General features: G+C 39.1%; 3 protein-coding genes across 4 annotated transcripts; 2 read left to right on the top strand and 1 right to left on the bottom strand.

Moving 5' to 3' along the window:
- Positions 1 to 53: 53 nt before the first annotated feature.
- rab5aa (RAB5A, member RAS oncogene family, a) lies at positions 54 to 7173 on the bottom strand. Of its 2 annotated transcripts, none has more exons than XM_061059801.1 (6): positions 6990 to 7173; positions 3814 to 4031; positions 3276 to 3427; positions 3001 to 3123; positions 2665 to 2758; positions 54 to 2492 (listed from the first exon to the last, which is right to left on the bottom strand). In XM_061059801.1, the coding sequence occupies exons 2-6, from the start codon at positions 3977 to 3979 to the stop codon at positions 2377 to 2379; spliced, it is 651 nt and encodes a 216-aa protein (XP_060915784.1). In that variant the 5' UTR covers positions 3980 to 4031; positions 6990 to 7173; the 3' UTR covers positions 54 to 2376. The 2 variants fall into 2 exon arrangements, with proteins under 2 accessions (XP_060915784.1, XP_060915783.1); XM_061059800.1 differs by having other exon boundaries at positions 3814 to 4034; positions 6990 to 7172.
- Positions 7174 to 8757: 1584 nt separating this feature from the next.
- Positions 8758 to 11726, top strand: otud6b (OTU deubiquitinase 6B). The gene is made up of 8 exons (XM_061060006.1): positions 8758 to 9031; positions 9216 to 9364; positions 9506 to 9604; positions 9937 to 10137; positions 10275 to 10395; positions 10498 to 10559; positions 10658 to 10764; positions 11402 to 11726. Exons 1-8 carry the CDS (start codon positions 8956 to 8958, stop codon positions 11484 to 11486), a joined length of 900 nt encoding a protein of 299 aa, XP_060915989.1. The 5' UTR covers positions 8758 to 8955; the 3' UTR covers positions 11487 to 11726.
- A 1701-nt stretch (positions 11727 to 13427) lies between these two features.
- On the top strand, positions 13428 to 15592 carry lrrc69 (leucine rich repeat containing 69). Its single transcript, XM_061060539.1, has 8 exons — positions 13428 to 13608; positions 13739 to 13865; positions 14209 to 14281; positions 14383 to 14578; positions 14738 to 14809; positions 14902 to 15003; positions 15133 to 15312; positions 15455 to 15592. The coding sequence occupies exons 1-8, from the start codon at positions 13435 to 13437 to the stop codon at positions 15560 to 15562; spliced, it is 1032 nt and encodes a 343-aa protein (XP_060916522.1). The 5' UTR covers positions 13428 to 13434; the 3' UTR covers positions 15563 to 15592.
- The last annotated feature ends 1334 nt before the right edge of the window (positions 15593 to 16926 follow it).

Consider the following 16926-nt stretch of genomic DNA (forward strand, 5'->3'; position numbering starts at 1 on the left):
AATATCTAACAGGAAGTACCATTTCCACATACACACACATGCAAACAGCCTGATTACAATAATAAATGATCAAATTTATTTCAGTATTTATTTCATCATTACATAACAGTACTGTAAAATGCTTGCATTTAAATGTATTTTCTGGCTGTAATTAAGAGTTCACTGCAAAGAATACCATACACTGTACAACCGTATCATCTGTTACACTGTTTATTCATGAATCTACCTACCATTGTGCCTGTTCCTACAATATCTTCAAAAAGGTTACTAATATCTTATAAAGGGGGCGACTGTTCGTTAATCACTCTGTTCTGTTGTTTTTATGTCTGTCTCCGTTTGGAGCTTTAACAAACCAAGTCATAGTCGCCTGAAAAATAATAATAATAATTTAAGAAATGACAAGGGATTAAAAAATGAAACCAAACGTTCAGAGATTATTTCCTTTCCTTTAAGAAAAAGGTACAAGACAGACCACTAAATAAATGCCATTTCATGTTGTTTGTTAATAACACTACATACATTTATAAAGACCACCACGGATTATAATTTAACCATTTGTGTGAAAAAAGGAACAGCAACAAAACTCCAAACCCAGATTGTAGCTGTTTTTTGTTTCCTGCCAACTGTGCAGTTTTTTTTTATGATTATCTAGCCAACTCCCTAGCAAGCATTAGTCCTGTCACTGGTAAATAAAAAAAAAAAGGTTGACTACACCGCAACACCCTATTTACAGTATATTATTTATATATTTATATTTATATATATATATTTATATCAAACTGGCTGTAATTATGACAAGATATATTCATGAGCATCAATAGTGCAAGGCATGAGTAAGACCGACCTGTAGAAAGTTATTGACCACACAACTGCATGGAGAAGTGTGTGTGTGTGTGTGTGTGTGTGTGTGTGTGTGTGTGTGTGTGTGTATGTGTAATCAGGATGGGGGTATAAAGAAAAGTGTGTGTGCTTAACATAAGTAAGTGGTGTAACAGACAGTGTGTTTGTGGGTGTTTATGTACAAAGTATTTCAGGGTGAAGAAGTCAATAGGATGAGTGTGTTTATGTGTGTGTGTCTAAACACACACATAAATGGGCACGTGTGAGTGAGTCTATGGAAGGAGTCTGTCATCAGCCAGCTGGCCCAGGCCCAGTTTGTACACAATGACACACAATTGTGTCTAAAGCACTTCCTAATTGAGAAAAAACAAACAAACAAAAAAGTTGATTAAGAAGCAGATTCACATATTGCAGCTTGCTACCTTTAACCTTTCTTTTTACCAGGTGGAAACCCAGCACAGCCCAGAAACGTTTACGCTTTACAACTTCAAGACAATCTGCATAAACCAAATCATCCAACGACAGAGAGACAAAGTATTCAACAAAGGGATGGTCTTTATGAATGACACTGGGTCAAGAGATAAGGAGGAGGATGTACGGGTGTTTTGTTGTGCTGCACTGATCCTTGCAGACACTCAAGTCACAGAGTTCATACTGTGAAACATTGCACAATGCCACTAGGGATAGCTCAAAGCAGGCATGACCCCAAAATGGAGCCTAAGGATAATGGAAGAGGATATACACTAGTGCTAGTCTGGGTCAAGGGGGGGTGGAGGGGTGGGGGGGACAAAAGGACAGGTAAAGTGGAACAGACAGGGAGAGAATCTACAAGGACTACAGTTACCAAATGTTTACTTAATTTCATGACAAAAAAGGGTCCTAATGAGAGGAGAGAGGGTTCCTCTCAGCCTTTCCTTTCAGAGATTCAAAAGCCCACACTCCTGTTCTCTGTTGGTGTGCTGCTACAGACAACGGGTCAAACTGTTTTTTTTTGTTTGACCAATTTAGGCCCTATACGTAAGCAAGTATGTGCATCTATCATTTAAAAAGAAAAAACATCCCAAAAAAAACCCGAACAAAAATGTTTTTAAAAAAAGAACAAAAACAAGACAGGTTTTAGAAATGCAGTAGTAAAGTCTTAAGCTATCCCCAAAACAGGGAAGTGACCATGTCCTCTAAATGAAACTCATATCTACACAGTGAAAGGCAAGGTGCACTAATGTCTTTAATATCTGTTGTGAGTGATCTATCAATCATTATTGGTAGATGTTCAAAGTTGGATGGCAGAAAGTAGGAGAGAATTGTTTTAGAGGCGGAGCCGCGATGGAGGAAAAGACGTAGAGCTATGTGAGGTGTGATGGAACTGACCATGTTACAACAAAAAAAGAAAAAGGAGGGAAAGGGGGATATCTTTTCCTGATTTGCAAATGAGAGCACTGGAGATAAGAGTACAACACATTGCATTAGTAAATCGTTCAGGGGCATCAGCTGCATTAGTTACTGCTGTTCAGGCTGGTCCGAGGGTCATTCTTCACATTAGTTACTGCAGCACGGGGCCTTGGCTGGCTGAGCAGCTTCTGTCAGATCTACTCCTCGGTTCCTCCCGCTATTGGCTCCTGCGGCCTGTGGCTCACTCTTCGGCAATCTCTTTGCTGAAGGCGAAAAAAAAGAAAGAAGAACAGCAATAAAACAAAGTGCAATGTTTCATTTGCATGGAATGGAAAAATTCCATTACCCAATCCACAACATCATAATAAAGCTCACATTACTTTTCTTAAATTCACTGGCTTCATCTTTGAATAAAGTGTCCGAAAAAATACCCACCAATAGCCATAAATATCTCATTAACATTCATAGATGTTTTGGCCGACGTCTCCATGAAAAGTAAGCTGTTGTCATCTGCGTAGGACTGGGCGTCCTGTTTACAAAACGTAAACAGAGTTAGTTTTCAATGCTTCTGCAAACAAGCGGGCACACAGGGAAGAGGAATCAAAAGAAATGTGCTGTACAGGGACTGCAGGTGTCAATGGCAAAAATAAATGGAACCAGTGTCTTGTAATGTATGATCTGACTGTAACTGCAGGAAACAAAACACACAGAGTGTGTGTGTGTGTGTGTGTGTGTGTGTGTGTGTGTGTGTGTGTGTGTGTTTGCTCTGACCTGGAAGTCGACAGCTCTCTTGTTGGCGAGGTCGGCCTTGTTGCCTGACAAAGCAATGACTATATTAGGGCTAGCTTGTCTTTGCAGCTCCTTCACCCAGTTCTTTGCCCGTGCAAAGGACTCCTGTTCAAAGCAAACAAAGTGACATCTGTCAGTGCTGTAACCTCACTGGTAATTGCACAAGATATTTCCTTCTTAATAACCCGTTTCAATATAAACACTGTGTTAAAACCTTCCGCTTCTTCAGGGGGAGCCTACTACAGAGTGATACCTGCCTCATTCGTGATGTCGTAGACAACGATGGCGGCCTGTGCTCCTCTGTAATACATTGGCGCCAAACTGTGGTAACGCTCCTGACCTGCGGTGTCCCAGATTTCAAACTTCACCGTTGTGTCATCTAGACACACTGTCTGGGTGAGAAAGGCAGCTGAAATATGAGGACAAGGAGAGGGGTGAGTCAAAACATCACTTTTTTTTAATAATGTATGAACATAAAAAGGTCAGAAATGTATAAAAACAAAGCACTTCGACTTAAAGAGACAGAATGTTAGACAACCAATGATTTGATAAATCAATTCTAGTTGTACTGTAAATATGTAACAATGAATCTGACTTTAAAAATAAAGAGCAAAACTTCTGCAAATGACTCAAGGAGTTTTTTCTCGGTCTAACCTAAAGGTGCTTCAGTGACAATAGCAAGTTAGCAAAAGAAAGCCCAAAGCAGTCAAATGCAGACACAAACAAAACTCATTTGATCTACAAACAAATGGCAGCCCTTCAAAAGTGCGCCTGTTCTGTTGATATTAAGCTCACCTCCTATTGTGCTTTCCTGGAATTCGTGGAACTGGCCCTTGACGAAGCGGAGCACTAAGCTGGACTTCCCCACAGCTGACTCGCCTAACAGCACCAGCTTGAACTGACAGATTTTGTTCCCTGCGTTGGGTCCATTGGGTCTCGTAGCTCCTCCCCGATTGGCCATGACCTAGGCAGATCCTCGGGTGTCCTGTGGGCCAAACCAACTATCAGGACTTCTGCTGCAAGAAAGCGAGAGAAAAGGAGTTAACTCATCGAAGAGTAATGTGTTGCTAATCCTTTCTAATACTAAACATGATAAAACCTTTCCCTTTTAGAATAAGAGTCATATGATCCTTTATTTAATGCAAATAGTCACATTTTTAAAATGGTAGAGAATACTATCAGCAACCCTGATGACAGCGGACACTTTTTTGAGCCGTCAAGAGTTACTCAAATCAGCAGTCAGAACTTCTTTGTTTTGAAACAAGGAGCCCTCATAGCCCAAAACAGAACTACATATTTGGAATTTGACACATGGATATGACACATACTGAGATAATTATAGTAACCTTCTGTGCATAAAGTGTTCTAAAAACACTAATCATTTAGTGTGGGCAGTTTGTGGTGGATTTAAGGTTTTTCTTTTAAGAAAAGGTCTGGATCTATCAAAATAAAGGTTTGCATAAAAATGCATTAAAAATAAAAAAAACTTTCTTCACTGAGACAAATAAAGCAGGACTGATCTATTTTCATGTGAGAGAAACATCAGACTATTTTCCTCTAACTTTACAGGAAATGTAACTTGTACCTTAAAAAAGCTTGTCTTAAAAAAACAGCTGCCAGTAATTTCATAGTTGCAGCTCTTGCAAGCACCTGTACAATAGTTGATTCTCTCTATTCTGTTATTAGTGATTGTCAGGTCTCACTAGCCCTGATTGAAAATGCCTAACTTACAAGTCATAACAGAGCCAGTGCATTGCATGTGATGTCTTTCATACCCTGTCTTTAACATGTCAGATACAGGCTTTAGTGCAGCATCACTGTTTCTGATGTCCTGCACGGCAAATGTTTAGAAGAGAGGCCAATTCATACAGCAGGCTTCTACTGAAGATTCCCCATTAACACTTGAGTTTTTTTGGGGGGGAAAACCAACAAAACATTGAGCCTGTCTCCTAGGTCAATATTTGTGAATCGTAAGTGTTCAAGTTAAACTATTTGCAGGTAACCACCTATAGCAATTCATTATTTGTGGAAAGCACTACAGACATGCAAACCCCCCATTTAAGCATGAAAAAGTACAGGCAGACCCACAACTGTAAGGCAGTTCCATAATGAATGATAATGACAGAGATAGCAAAGCCGATAGCAACCAAACATAGTAATATAAAGCAAAGGAAGACTGCAACAGTTTCAAGAGTTTCACCCAGCCACATTACCAGAGCGTGATACATCTGCATGGCCCTCTGAATGGATGCATGCCATGCATTTCTTTGTAACTTATTTAAGGATTGAATTGCTGACAGTTTTGTATTCAACAAATGACTGTTGTCAGGAGATAATCACGGTGTCTGTGCTGTTTTGCTAGAAGAATTTGTCCTGAGCATAGTGTTCACTGTTCAAGAACTTGATCACAAACTGCAAAAAAGGACTTGCAACCCCCACCAACCAACAACACCTTGTCATGCTCACGTATGCTAACTAATGCAATGAATTCAATTAAATTCAAAAAGCTTAGACTTAACTTAAAAATACAAAATATAAAGGAGCAGATATAAGTGGACAGTGATTGGACTAACAGATGTAAACAGAACTATGTGCAATAAACGAGAAATACATATATATATATACAGAGCTATGTGCAAGTAGGCTAAACACTAAATGATAAGTTATAAGGTGCATGGTGAATAATGGAACAACAGAACTAATATAAACAATATAACTGTAAAGGTAAAAATGAGATAAATAAAGTGACCGTAGTGATGGATAAGAAACATCAGGAATAAAGTAACCAGAACTGTATGAATCCTGATATAAAAAGGATAGAATAAAGTGATGTAGTGCATGAGAGCAGATAAAGCAGGGGCAGTTATACACAACAACTATGTTTCTAAATGTCAAGTTTTTCATGATATTGGACTGTACGGTGTAGGATAGAATATTTCTTAAGGGATACTGTTGTATTCATATACAAGCAGAGAGGGGTCGAAGTAGCTACAGTGTTGCACATTGACACCCTGGACACTTTACACTGTTTACATTATTCTATATTTTGTATATTCAAATATTTCTTTTTTTAATTTTACATTATATTCTATTTCACTGTATATATGTGTATTAGTAATTTGAGTGTTTATTGCATGGCCTTGTGGAACAGTCTTTACATTTCACTGCACATCTGTATGAGCATGTGACAAATACAAATCTTGAATCTTGAATATTGTTGATGTCGGTTTTAGTGAGACAGCTAAATGTTACATGTTCTCTCATGATCAATTATAAAGAACAGTCTTAATACAGCTACATTTGTCATTAAAGGCATATATACCCATGGTGACAAACCAATGTCTTCTCTGAATTGATTTATTATATTGTTGTTATTTCACTTTAAACGAACTTGTCCAACTTAGCTGTATCCATGTATCTATTCAGATTTGAGAAGGGGTTTGCCATTTCCCCAATTGTTTTTGTTGTCTAGCTAGTTAGCATACTTGCTGATAGCTAACCCTAGCTACCTAAGTGTCTGTTTGCGTTAGCCTCCCAAATACACTGCGACAGGCTCGGCTACATAAAACAATGCGAAAGTAATCGACTGTCAGGCTAGTTGTTGTATTGCTAGTTAGTGCTATGAGTGTAAATTGTTGTTCTGGTAAAGTTATTTAAAGGGATGGCCAACACAAACACAAACATTAGACTGAAAACACTGTTAGCATTCCACCCACTGACCTGTTTCCACCCAGATAGCTCTTATAGCATAGCATTGTCACTTATATACCTGTCATACAGCTTGCTATACCTGACTTAATTTATGGCAGCACACCAGTTTAGAATAGTTAAAGCCAATGAGTCATAAAAATAGACAACACTCCCTTTGCTGTCTAACTAACATCCCATAAATTAGCTGCAGTCAGCTAGCTTCAGAGCTAGCTAACATCAGTCCCCGATGAAAACACAACTTGTCGATTCATGTCAGTTACCTGAGAGCCAGGCGATGTTTGGAAATTTAAATACCACGCCTGTAGTCTTTAAATATGGAGCCCAAGACACGATGGCGAGATGATGTTAGGGACCCAAGAAAAATAATTTCAACAATCCCGTCACGTCTCCTCCTTTCTTTATTCTCGCAACTTCCCCTCAGAACCAAAACACAAACAAGCTCTTCCGCCCCCCCGTGCCACGTCACACTGCACGCCTGCTCTCCACAAAGACTTTCTCTGCTATTTAGCACCCCATACATTTTGAATTAGTAATAATTTTGTGTAAAAGTACGAGTAGATACATTACTTAAATAGCACGTTTAATTTAATGTTTGCACTGCCTGTTATTTAATGTATTTTTGATAACTCTGCACTTTCTGCTTTTTAAACATTGCTGTACATAGATAAACAACACAACTTCAGAAGGTCAACACTTTTTTATTTTTTATATTCAGGTCTAATTACAGATTTTTTTTCCTCAACTGTTTATAGGTTCTTGCTTTAAATTGCACATATATTTTTATCCATGCACGGGTTATGTACATTTCTTGTATAAGTCTATTTTTAATTGCACAGTTTAAGTTTGATTCATCTAGAGGTATTCTTTAAATCTTTTTTCATGTCATGTACGTCTTTGTAACCTGCTACTGGATGCTTTGAATTTCCCCGGGGTCAATTAAGTATCTATCTATCTATCTATCTATCTATCTATCTATTTTTTTCTAACAAAATAAAGACTAGCTTGAGTTGTATTTTGCGATCCATGGTATATTAACGATTATACCGTTTGCACACAAAAAAGCTATTAAAAAACAAACAAGAAAAGTGTGAAAACAAGACTTTGCAATGTGTCCATAAAACTAAGATATTTTATTCTGTATAGTTATGGACACATTGCAAAGTCTTGTTTTCACACGTTTCGTGTTTGTTTTTTTAATAGCTTTTTTGGCATAGTGTGGCATTGCAATAAATTCATACTAATACATTCATATTAATCAAATTGTGTTCAAAACCTGTTATTGCAATTTTCGTTGTTTGCAGTATAGCCTATAAAACACCAATAGTTATATGTGGCCCAAAGGAATTTTATAACAGCTGTTAAAAAAAACCAAAAACAAGATTACCTAACCAAATTGAAGTGCCCTGTATCTAGGACCAACTATTCTCCCTCTCACTTCTCTTGAGATCATATGTGATAAATATTTATCTATGCAAATGGATCTAGAAATGTACACCTTTGTGAGCTGGCTGCTGTACCAGAATATAATTCAAACAAGCCAACAGGTGGCGAGATAACACAGGTGATAAAGAAGAAAGCAATGAGAGAAAGAAAAGGCAAGGACGATGGTTTTACAGGATCCAAACGGAAGGTTGTTTAAATTAGAAGTACACATAAAAATAGGAGAAATTAAACAATAATATCTTAACTAAGATTTGGACGGACTAGATAAAATAACACATTATTTTAAATGGCAAAACATACAGATGGGAAACTGGACAAGAGGAAACAGTGGAATGTGTTATACTCTGTCAGAAATATGAGATAGACAGCTGTAAAATGTTAGAAAGCATACAGAAATAACTCTAATTTTATTTCAGTATCTCAGAAAAACTTAGTTGATTGAGAATATATTATTTCTATTTTATTTTTTATAGAAAGTCGTCCACATTAGATAGGCTGATCCTCACTCCATACCAATAGGGGGCGATAGTGCACCATTTCGATGTTTGCCAACCTGTAACAGAAGAAGAAGGAGAAGAAAGCTCCGCCTCCCCTCCTCCCTACTTCCGGGTAAGGCCATGTCAACCATGGATGCAAGTCTATGATATCGGCACACTTCATGTGTTGTGTGGATCACATCGTGTAACCTAATGTGCTGTACAGTGACGTTAAAACATCTTTTTGAAGTAACGCCTGTCAAATATCTCGATTTGACCCATCGAAGCAACTCAACAAAATCCAGTCATGGACGGAGAGACAGACGAGAGCCCAGAGGAGCAGCTGGCCAAGCAGCACCGCAAGGAAAAGAAAGATCTGCAAGGTAGATCACGTAAAATTAAGCCACTTCTATTGTGTTGTTAATTGTAAGATATGTTCTACCTCTTTGTGCTGTGTGTTTTTCGGTTAAAGTTGCCTACACGAAATCACAGAGGGATGAAACTGCTGCTGGTAATATAGGGATGTTATCACTGCACCCAACTCCTCTGAATGTGATTCATTTCCAGCTAAAATCCAGAGCATGAAAAATGCAGTTCCCAAAAATGACAAGAAAAGAAGGAAACAGATGACGGATGAGATCGCCAAGCTGGAGGCAGATTTAAACCAGAAACATGAGGAGGAACTCAGCCAACTCAACTCTACAGGGGACACAAAGGTAAACGTCTGTATTCATATAGCTATGCTTTACAACATGCCTGATAAATATATATCATATTATTAAAATGTGCATCATTACAAGTGGTGTACAGAATCCATTGTTTCATATTAAAATATCATTGTTTATGCATCTTACTAGGTGGAAGCGGTGTTAAATGGAGTCGAAAACCTGCAGATGGACGATGGAGAAAAAGAAGACGTCACACAAAGTCGTGTCACTAAGGCCCAGAAGAGAAGGGTGAGAAACAGGTTCCCTCTCAAACAGGACACTTCATGTGCTGTTTGTTATTGCCCATAGCAGTGTAACTTCTATATTGACATAGTCGGTGTAAAATGTTCGAAAGAAACTCAGGGGAGATTGCAATCGAGCTTGTTTACTAGAATTTTCATGCACAAAACACACCACTAAAATAATCTACATTCCATTCTCCTAGTCAGCTGGACGAATGTTAATTGTTTCCATATATTTAATAAATAGTTCTGGTTATTTCAATGTGTGTGTTTTTTTTATGTTTCTCTTTCATGGTTGCATAACTAATTAAAAACACTCTTTCAAATGATCGTCCTCAGGAGAAGAAGGCGGCCCAGGAGAAGGAGCGGGAGAGCCGGATTGCCGAGGCCGAGGTGCTGAACCTGCAGGGTGTGAGGCACCAGGAGGGATTGATGCTGGCCCAGAAACTCGCACTGCAACAGCTTCAGATCAAGGAGATCTCTTCTGACGGTCACTGCATGTACCGCGCCATTGAAGATCAACTGGCAAAGCGATCAAAGGTACATTCTATTTTATAGATTAAGCTGTAGGTGATACATATACCTACTTCTGTGCTGCTCTGAAAAACCTCAGAGTGCTGGTTTATGTTTTATTTGCTAGCTTCAGAGCTTCAGCTTTCTGTCCCGATGTCTTCTAGCCCGAGATTGTCGTGAGCATGAAAGATCTGCGGTCCCGAACAGCTGAGCACATGAGAAGCCATGCGGATGACTTCCTGCCTTTCCTCACTAAGCCGAACACTGGAGACATGTACACAACAGGTAGTGCTTTTTATGTTTTCTTTTCATAACTTTCTAAGTATTAATCTGTATTTAAGGTATTCATGCAAGTGTTTGTGTATTTGTGTGTGTGTGTACTTCCAGAGGAGTTTGAGCATTACTGCAGCGAGGTGGAGCACACAGCAGCTTGGGGTGGACAACTAGAAGTGAGTAGTTAGATTAAAGGTACAGAGAATGAAACTGTACTGTCGCTTTGTGAACTTTTTTAGTTATAATTTTCCTTTGAATGTTTCTTCCTCGACAGTTGCAGGCTTTGACCCAGGTGCTTCGCCTGCCAATTGAAGTGATTCAGGCGAACTCCTCAACGATCAAAATTGGAGAGGAATTCGACAGTGATCCTATCACCCTTGTGTGAGTTGTATATTTATTTTTGTATATGTAACGAGTCATGTTTTTGGGGTTGTTACACCACACCAAAACATAGCAGGCTTTAGTGCTTGATTATCCAAACATATGTTTGTTAAAGGCTTAACATGTGATTTTTCACACTTAAATGTAATATAAATCAAGTATCTCCTCTGAAAATAACTCTGTGAGTCATGACTGTCTACAATGGGTGTAACACCCGAGTCCCACTGTCTGTGATGTTTTCAGAGTTTTCAGAGTCCTATCTTCACTTTGTTTACATCGCCCGGACGGCCGGCTGACTCCTCCCCTCGTGTATAAAAGTTGTTTAATTGAGGGACTAGAGAAAAGAAGAATAACATACTGTACTCACTGCTTAACTGTGTTTCTAGATCACGCTCATTTCAGGTAAATTTACATGCAGTGTGAAGATATGAGCATAATAAAGATCACTAGCATTAGCATGCTAACACAACAATGCAGCGCGAGTTGTTTTGGTTTCATGCTGGTGCTCAAGGGCGACATCTGCTGGATCAAAAAAATCACATATAAAGCCTTTAATGATGGACATATAACAGGTAAACCTTATTTCTACTGGCAGTTTATTTCAAGTTTCTAAATCCACTTTTCTTCACGGTTGCAGCTACATGCGTCACGCCTACGGACTTGGAGAGCACTACAATTCTGTGGAGCGGCTAAAGGAACCGGCTAATGCGGAGGACAGCTGAGAGACGGCTCAGTCGTGGTGTGACGTAATCCAATGTGTGTGTGACGCATAGAGTGTTTGAATCACTCACAATAAGGGCCCCTCAATACAAATGTATTTGGAGTGAGACCCCCCCTCCCCCAATTCAAAGACATGGCTGTTTTCAGAATGGGTTAAATGATTAATGTCAGATACTGCTCAGAGGTCAAAAGAAAGTGGGGAGTGTGAAAACTGTTTATCATTAAAGAAAAAAAAAAAACCACATCATTGTGCTCATGAAAAATATCATAGACAGTAGCATCAAAAGTTTATGAACATTTTTAGTCTGTTCCAAAGACCTCCAGGGTTCTATTAAGAAAAGTTTTGGAAACAATGGTGCAACACTTTGAATCCTTTTCAGAATATGAGAGAAAGTAAAGATAGTCACCCTCATGTTTGTTGAAGTCTTGCAGTGTTCCAGGAATGAAGTGAATGAACCTGTACATACTATCAATGTTACATAAACAATACTTATAACGGATGTCAGTGCATCATTTTCAACATTTAAAATGTAGAGAAAATCACCTCTACAAGCTTGTCTTCGTACTGAATACATACTGAATATGTCGTACTTACTCACGGTAAACTGTTTATGTGTATAATGCTACACACTCAGTGCCTTATATGTGGCCGCTAAAGGTTGAGAAATGCCAGTGGTGCAAAGTAACATTAACGAAGAATACTGTACTGCACTCAACATTCAAGGTATTCGTTCTTTATTTAAATGTTTTTATTTATTTATTCTTTTTTTCCCCTTTTATTCATGTGATAACTAAACAAGTGAAACAGTGACACAGAGGACATAAAGGGGAGGACAATTTTACAGGCATAAAGACAGTCAATTGCCAAAGCAATGGACAACCCAATAACTTGAGAGATCTTCCATGAGAGGACTCAGAATGAAAGCAAGAGAAAAGTAACAACAAGTCTATACACACAAATACCTAAAGACACATAACAGGTTAACATACCAGCTCCCCACACACATGCGTTCCCATCCATCCGCACACCCGCAAACCCACACACATGCACACTCAATGCACAGGAATCGTACCCCAGGGCCCATACTATATAGTAAGACACAGATGCTATAATCACAAGTCCATTCGGACGTACTGTACACACGATTATAAGGCCAAAGCACAGTTGCCAACCACAACTTAGGCCACAGAATGCAACCATGAAGAAAACATTATATATGTATGTAAATATATATTTCAAATTCTTATACAATACTGCACAGAGATCATACAACAAATGTGCTCTAACAAGCAACTGTAACCAAAATGTTACAATGCCACACCGTCCGTGTATTTATTTCTTAGGAACAGTGCACATTTATCAGCAACACATTCTCTTTACCTTAAAAAGCAGATACTTACAAAACATCAAACACATTCTACAATCATGGGACAACAAGACAACACACATACAATCTCACTATCAGTCTGATATACTAAATGGACACATTTCTTACACACAAATAAAAGACCCTCAGTAATTCTAGTGTGCTGGATTATATTTTAGAAATATATAATTTTTGTATTTGTTAGACTAAATGAAAGTGATTCGAAGGCTACACTTACATTTGCCTTTATGTGAGATATAACATAGAACAAATATTTAAAGGTTGGGATATGTGTTTTGCTTCAACTGATGAAGAAATTAACTGTGTGCAGGTCGAAAAGGAGGCAGACTATGATTTTAAAATGTGTTTTATATGTGGTTTTTATGTTATTGTACACACAAACAGAAAACATTTCATTTCATATCTTAATGAGCCTCTCTAGTTCACCATGTGGTTACCATCAGCTGTCACCACTAGAGGGCGCTGCTGCCCAACAGCCAACCGTTTAGGACCATGTTTTGGACAGTAGTCTCCTCGTCGCCATGGAAACGTGAACGCGATAGCTTGAGGCTGAGTTTTCCAAATGGCCGACTCCGTGGTCAGAGCTTCATATGGCAAAGCAACTTCATTAACATTAAGTTCAAAGAAAATGAAGGAAGTTCCAGAGTGTATTTCCAGATTAACAAACCTGTCAGTCCTCCTACTGAACAACAACTCCATCAGCTGCCTGCCTGCAGAGCTGCTCTCTCTGCAACACGTGAGAACCCCCCCCCCCCCCTCCAAGTTTATGTGTTTTACTGGAAAAATTCCTAAACAAATTTTAAATGTTTAACACACCACCCAGATTAGTAGTGATTAAATATTTTTCTCTTTGTAATGCCTGCAAGCTTTCTGTGCTGAACTTGGGAAATAATGCCTTGAAGGAGGTTCCTGCTGTGTTGGGCCATCTGGAGTCCTTGAAGAAACTGTATCTGTTTAGAAACCAAATCAGAGCAGTGCCACCTGAGGTGATAGGTAGGTACACACAGTTTGTAATGATTACCGTAAAAACTTCAATTAAGAGCCCAGGCTTTTATTTACTTCAGTCTATGAAATGACCCTGCTTTGTTTGGGACAGGCGTCAATTTGAGACAGGCCTTTAATTATTTTCAAACAAAACCCATGCACAGTAAAAAAGTGACTTAATACACAGAAGGCTCTACATGAGATCTGCCTGTATTTGTCTAAACTGCAGCAACGGTAGGTTAGTTAAAGGGACCAGGCCTTTAAATTGGGATGGGCTTTTATTTGAAGTTTCACGGTAACTAGGAACAAAGTTAAGATGAAGACCCCTTATTGTCATGTTTTTGGTTTACAGGCGGCTTAACAAAACTTGTTGTGCTTAATCTGAACCACAACCAGATTCGAGGACTTCCTCCAGAGATGAAAAGGTATCAAAGGTCTACTGTTGTGCAGTAATGTTGTAATAAATATGATTACAAGTAACGTGAAATTAACCCACAGAGACGGGGAAACCTTTTTTTTTTATTAGATTAGGCAGGCTTGAACATCTCAGTGTGCTGGACAACGAGCTGGAGGAGGTTCCTGCTGAGTTGGGTCATCTCACCAGGTTGACTGTTATAAACCTGACTTCCAACAATTTGTCTCGGCTACCTCAGCAGCTGTACCAGTGTAAAGAACTCACCAAGCTGCATGTCGCCAGAAACAAGCTGAGCAGCCTACCAGAGGTGGGTGACCAGGCATTTACTGCTAGTTTACTTAGCGATGTGATTTTTAAAATGAATGCAAATGAAAGGCCGGCCACTTCAAGTTAAAATGCTGACAAGGTAGAATTTGAATCCTTTTACTTGACAGATCGATAATCAAACACTTGTTTTTTTATCCAGGGAATTGGGGCGCTGTCTAAACTCCGAGATCTGGATGTGGCTGGGAACAAGTTGTCCATGTTCCCTGTTGGGGTGTGGTATACAGTATTAGCTAAATGATTTGCATAATGTGATGTCATAGTGAACTCCATGGAATCACAACAACAGACTTTGCTTTTTTGTAGTTTCACCTGCTGCACCTGAAGGAGCTGTACTTTGAAGACAACTGGTTTGTGCGCTGTGAGCCGATGTCGTCGGAGCAGGATGTGGAGATGCTGACATTAAAGGTAAAGTGACTCTGGAGGACAGCAGACTGAACGACACGTATACTCTCAATCATGAGCGGTGTGAGAATGATCAAGAAACGGCTGTGTATTATTAAACAACATTGTTTTGGTATCTTCTTTGTTTTCCAGGAGCTGGCTGCCAGACGTGTCCTGCGGGAGGACCGGAACAAGTCCTCTCTAGTCCACAGGATGCTTCCCCTCCACCCATTTCTGACCGCCATGTTGGCCAACAGCAGCTGCTGTGCGGTCTGCCTGGACCCCTTCCTCACCACCTGGTTGGAGTGTGTGCACTTTACCAGTCTGAAGAAGGTGTGAAAGAGTTTCTTCAAGATTTTGCTTTAAAAAAATTACTCTGTGGCTCCTTGTAAACGTTACAATAAACAAAAACAGGATAAATATAAAGCAGCTGATGTGATAATATGCTCTTTTTTGTTGTGATTCTGTGTTCCAGGACATGAACATGAGGAGTTCTCAGACTATTCCCGTGCGTGCCCTTCTTTGTTCATACAAGTGCTTCAATGAGGGTGGACACTCCTACTATGGTGTGGCTTCAAGATAAATACAAGTCTATTAAAAAGGTACTTTCCAGTAACACAACCACTTTCCCTTTTTTTCTGTTATTTATACGGCAGGACCATATTACATGGTACGGAGCACAAACAGAACACACAGTAATAACAAAACAAAGCAATAGTATTTGTCAAATATAACAGACGAAACTACAGAAGGACATTCTTCAAAAAGGCACCTCATTTACAAACAACCTTTGGCTTCTTTGGTTGTATAACACAATGAATGTATACATAGATGGATGGTTCACATAATACTTTGGCAGGTATCTCTCCCTGTAGTTCATCACACTCACATTCTTACATTCAAACAACATGTGGTACTTGTCTCTGTACGTTAGAGTTTGACAAAACTGGGCAGCAGTAGCTCAGTCTGTAGGGACTTGGGCTGGGAACCAGAGGGTCGGTGGTTTACGTCCCTGTGCAGACCATAATATGAAAGATGGTCTGGTAGCTCAGGAGGTGCCAGGTCACTTCCTGAGTACTGCTGAGGTGACGTTGAGCAAGGCACCGAATCCACTGCCACTCTGGTGCGTTCTCTGCATAGCAGTGTGTAGCAGCCCCACTCTGACATCTCTCCACTAATGTATGTCCACAGGTCCTGTGTGTGTTGTGTGTGTGTATTTGGGGCCTATGTGTGTGAGAAGCATGTCTCTCAATAACAGTGTTAACCAGAATTTCCCCCAGGGATTAATAAAGTATGTATATAAAAAAAACAAAAAAAAACAAATGAATTGAAGTTTTTATTTCGAACATGTAGAAAAGAGAAGAAAAGAAAACTTACAACTAACATCTCACAGATGTCATTTGACTCTGCGGCCACTAGGTGGCATTAAATGAACATCTAAAAATGTTCATCCCGTTGGACCCTTTGGCTTCAGTTTACAGTTGACTATATTTATACGGTGTGTCAAATCTAGCTGTCATTAAATGGCAGTAACAGAAGAACCTTTGCAAAACTTCTGTAAAGGGGCGACTTTACCCAAGTCTGTGTTCTTTTGCCTTTTATAGCATTATATGGACGGATTGGTTGTGTAACTTTCCTCCTCTCAAGTTCAGTTATTAGATGAAGGAGAGGTTAATAAAGTTTTTTTTTACACGGTCGCCAAGTGATTTCTCATTAGTGGATTTAGTCAAGACTCTGTGAAAAATATTTAAAAAGAGAGCTATCTAGACATGTTAGTGTAACAGCATCCCTTTTGTGTGATTTAGTGTTGACTGATTGATATATTGAAAGTTGAAGTTTGAGACTGATTTTAAGATTAGTTGTAGCCAGTGAACCTAATAAACCTTCATCTGAATGTTTAGACACTTTAAAAGGAACATATCATTGATTGATTCTATAAATACCAGA

The sequence above is a fragment of the Labrus mixtus genome, chromosome 16, assembly GCF_963584025.1.
Source record: "Labrus mixtus chromosome 16, fLabMix1.1, whole genome shotgun sequence".
NCBI classification, from domain to species: domain Eukaryota; kingdom Metazoa; phylum Chordata; class Actinopteri; order Labriformes; family Labridae; genus Labrus; species Labrus mixtus.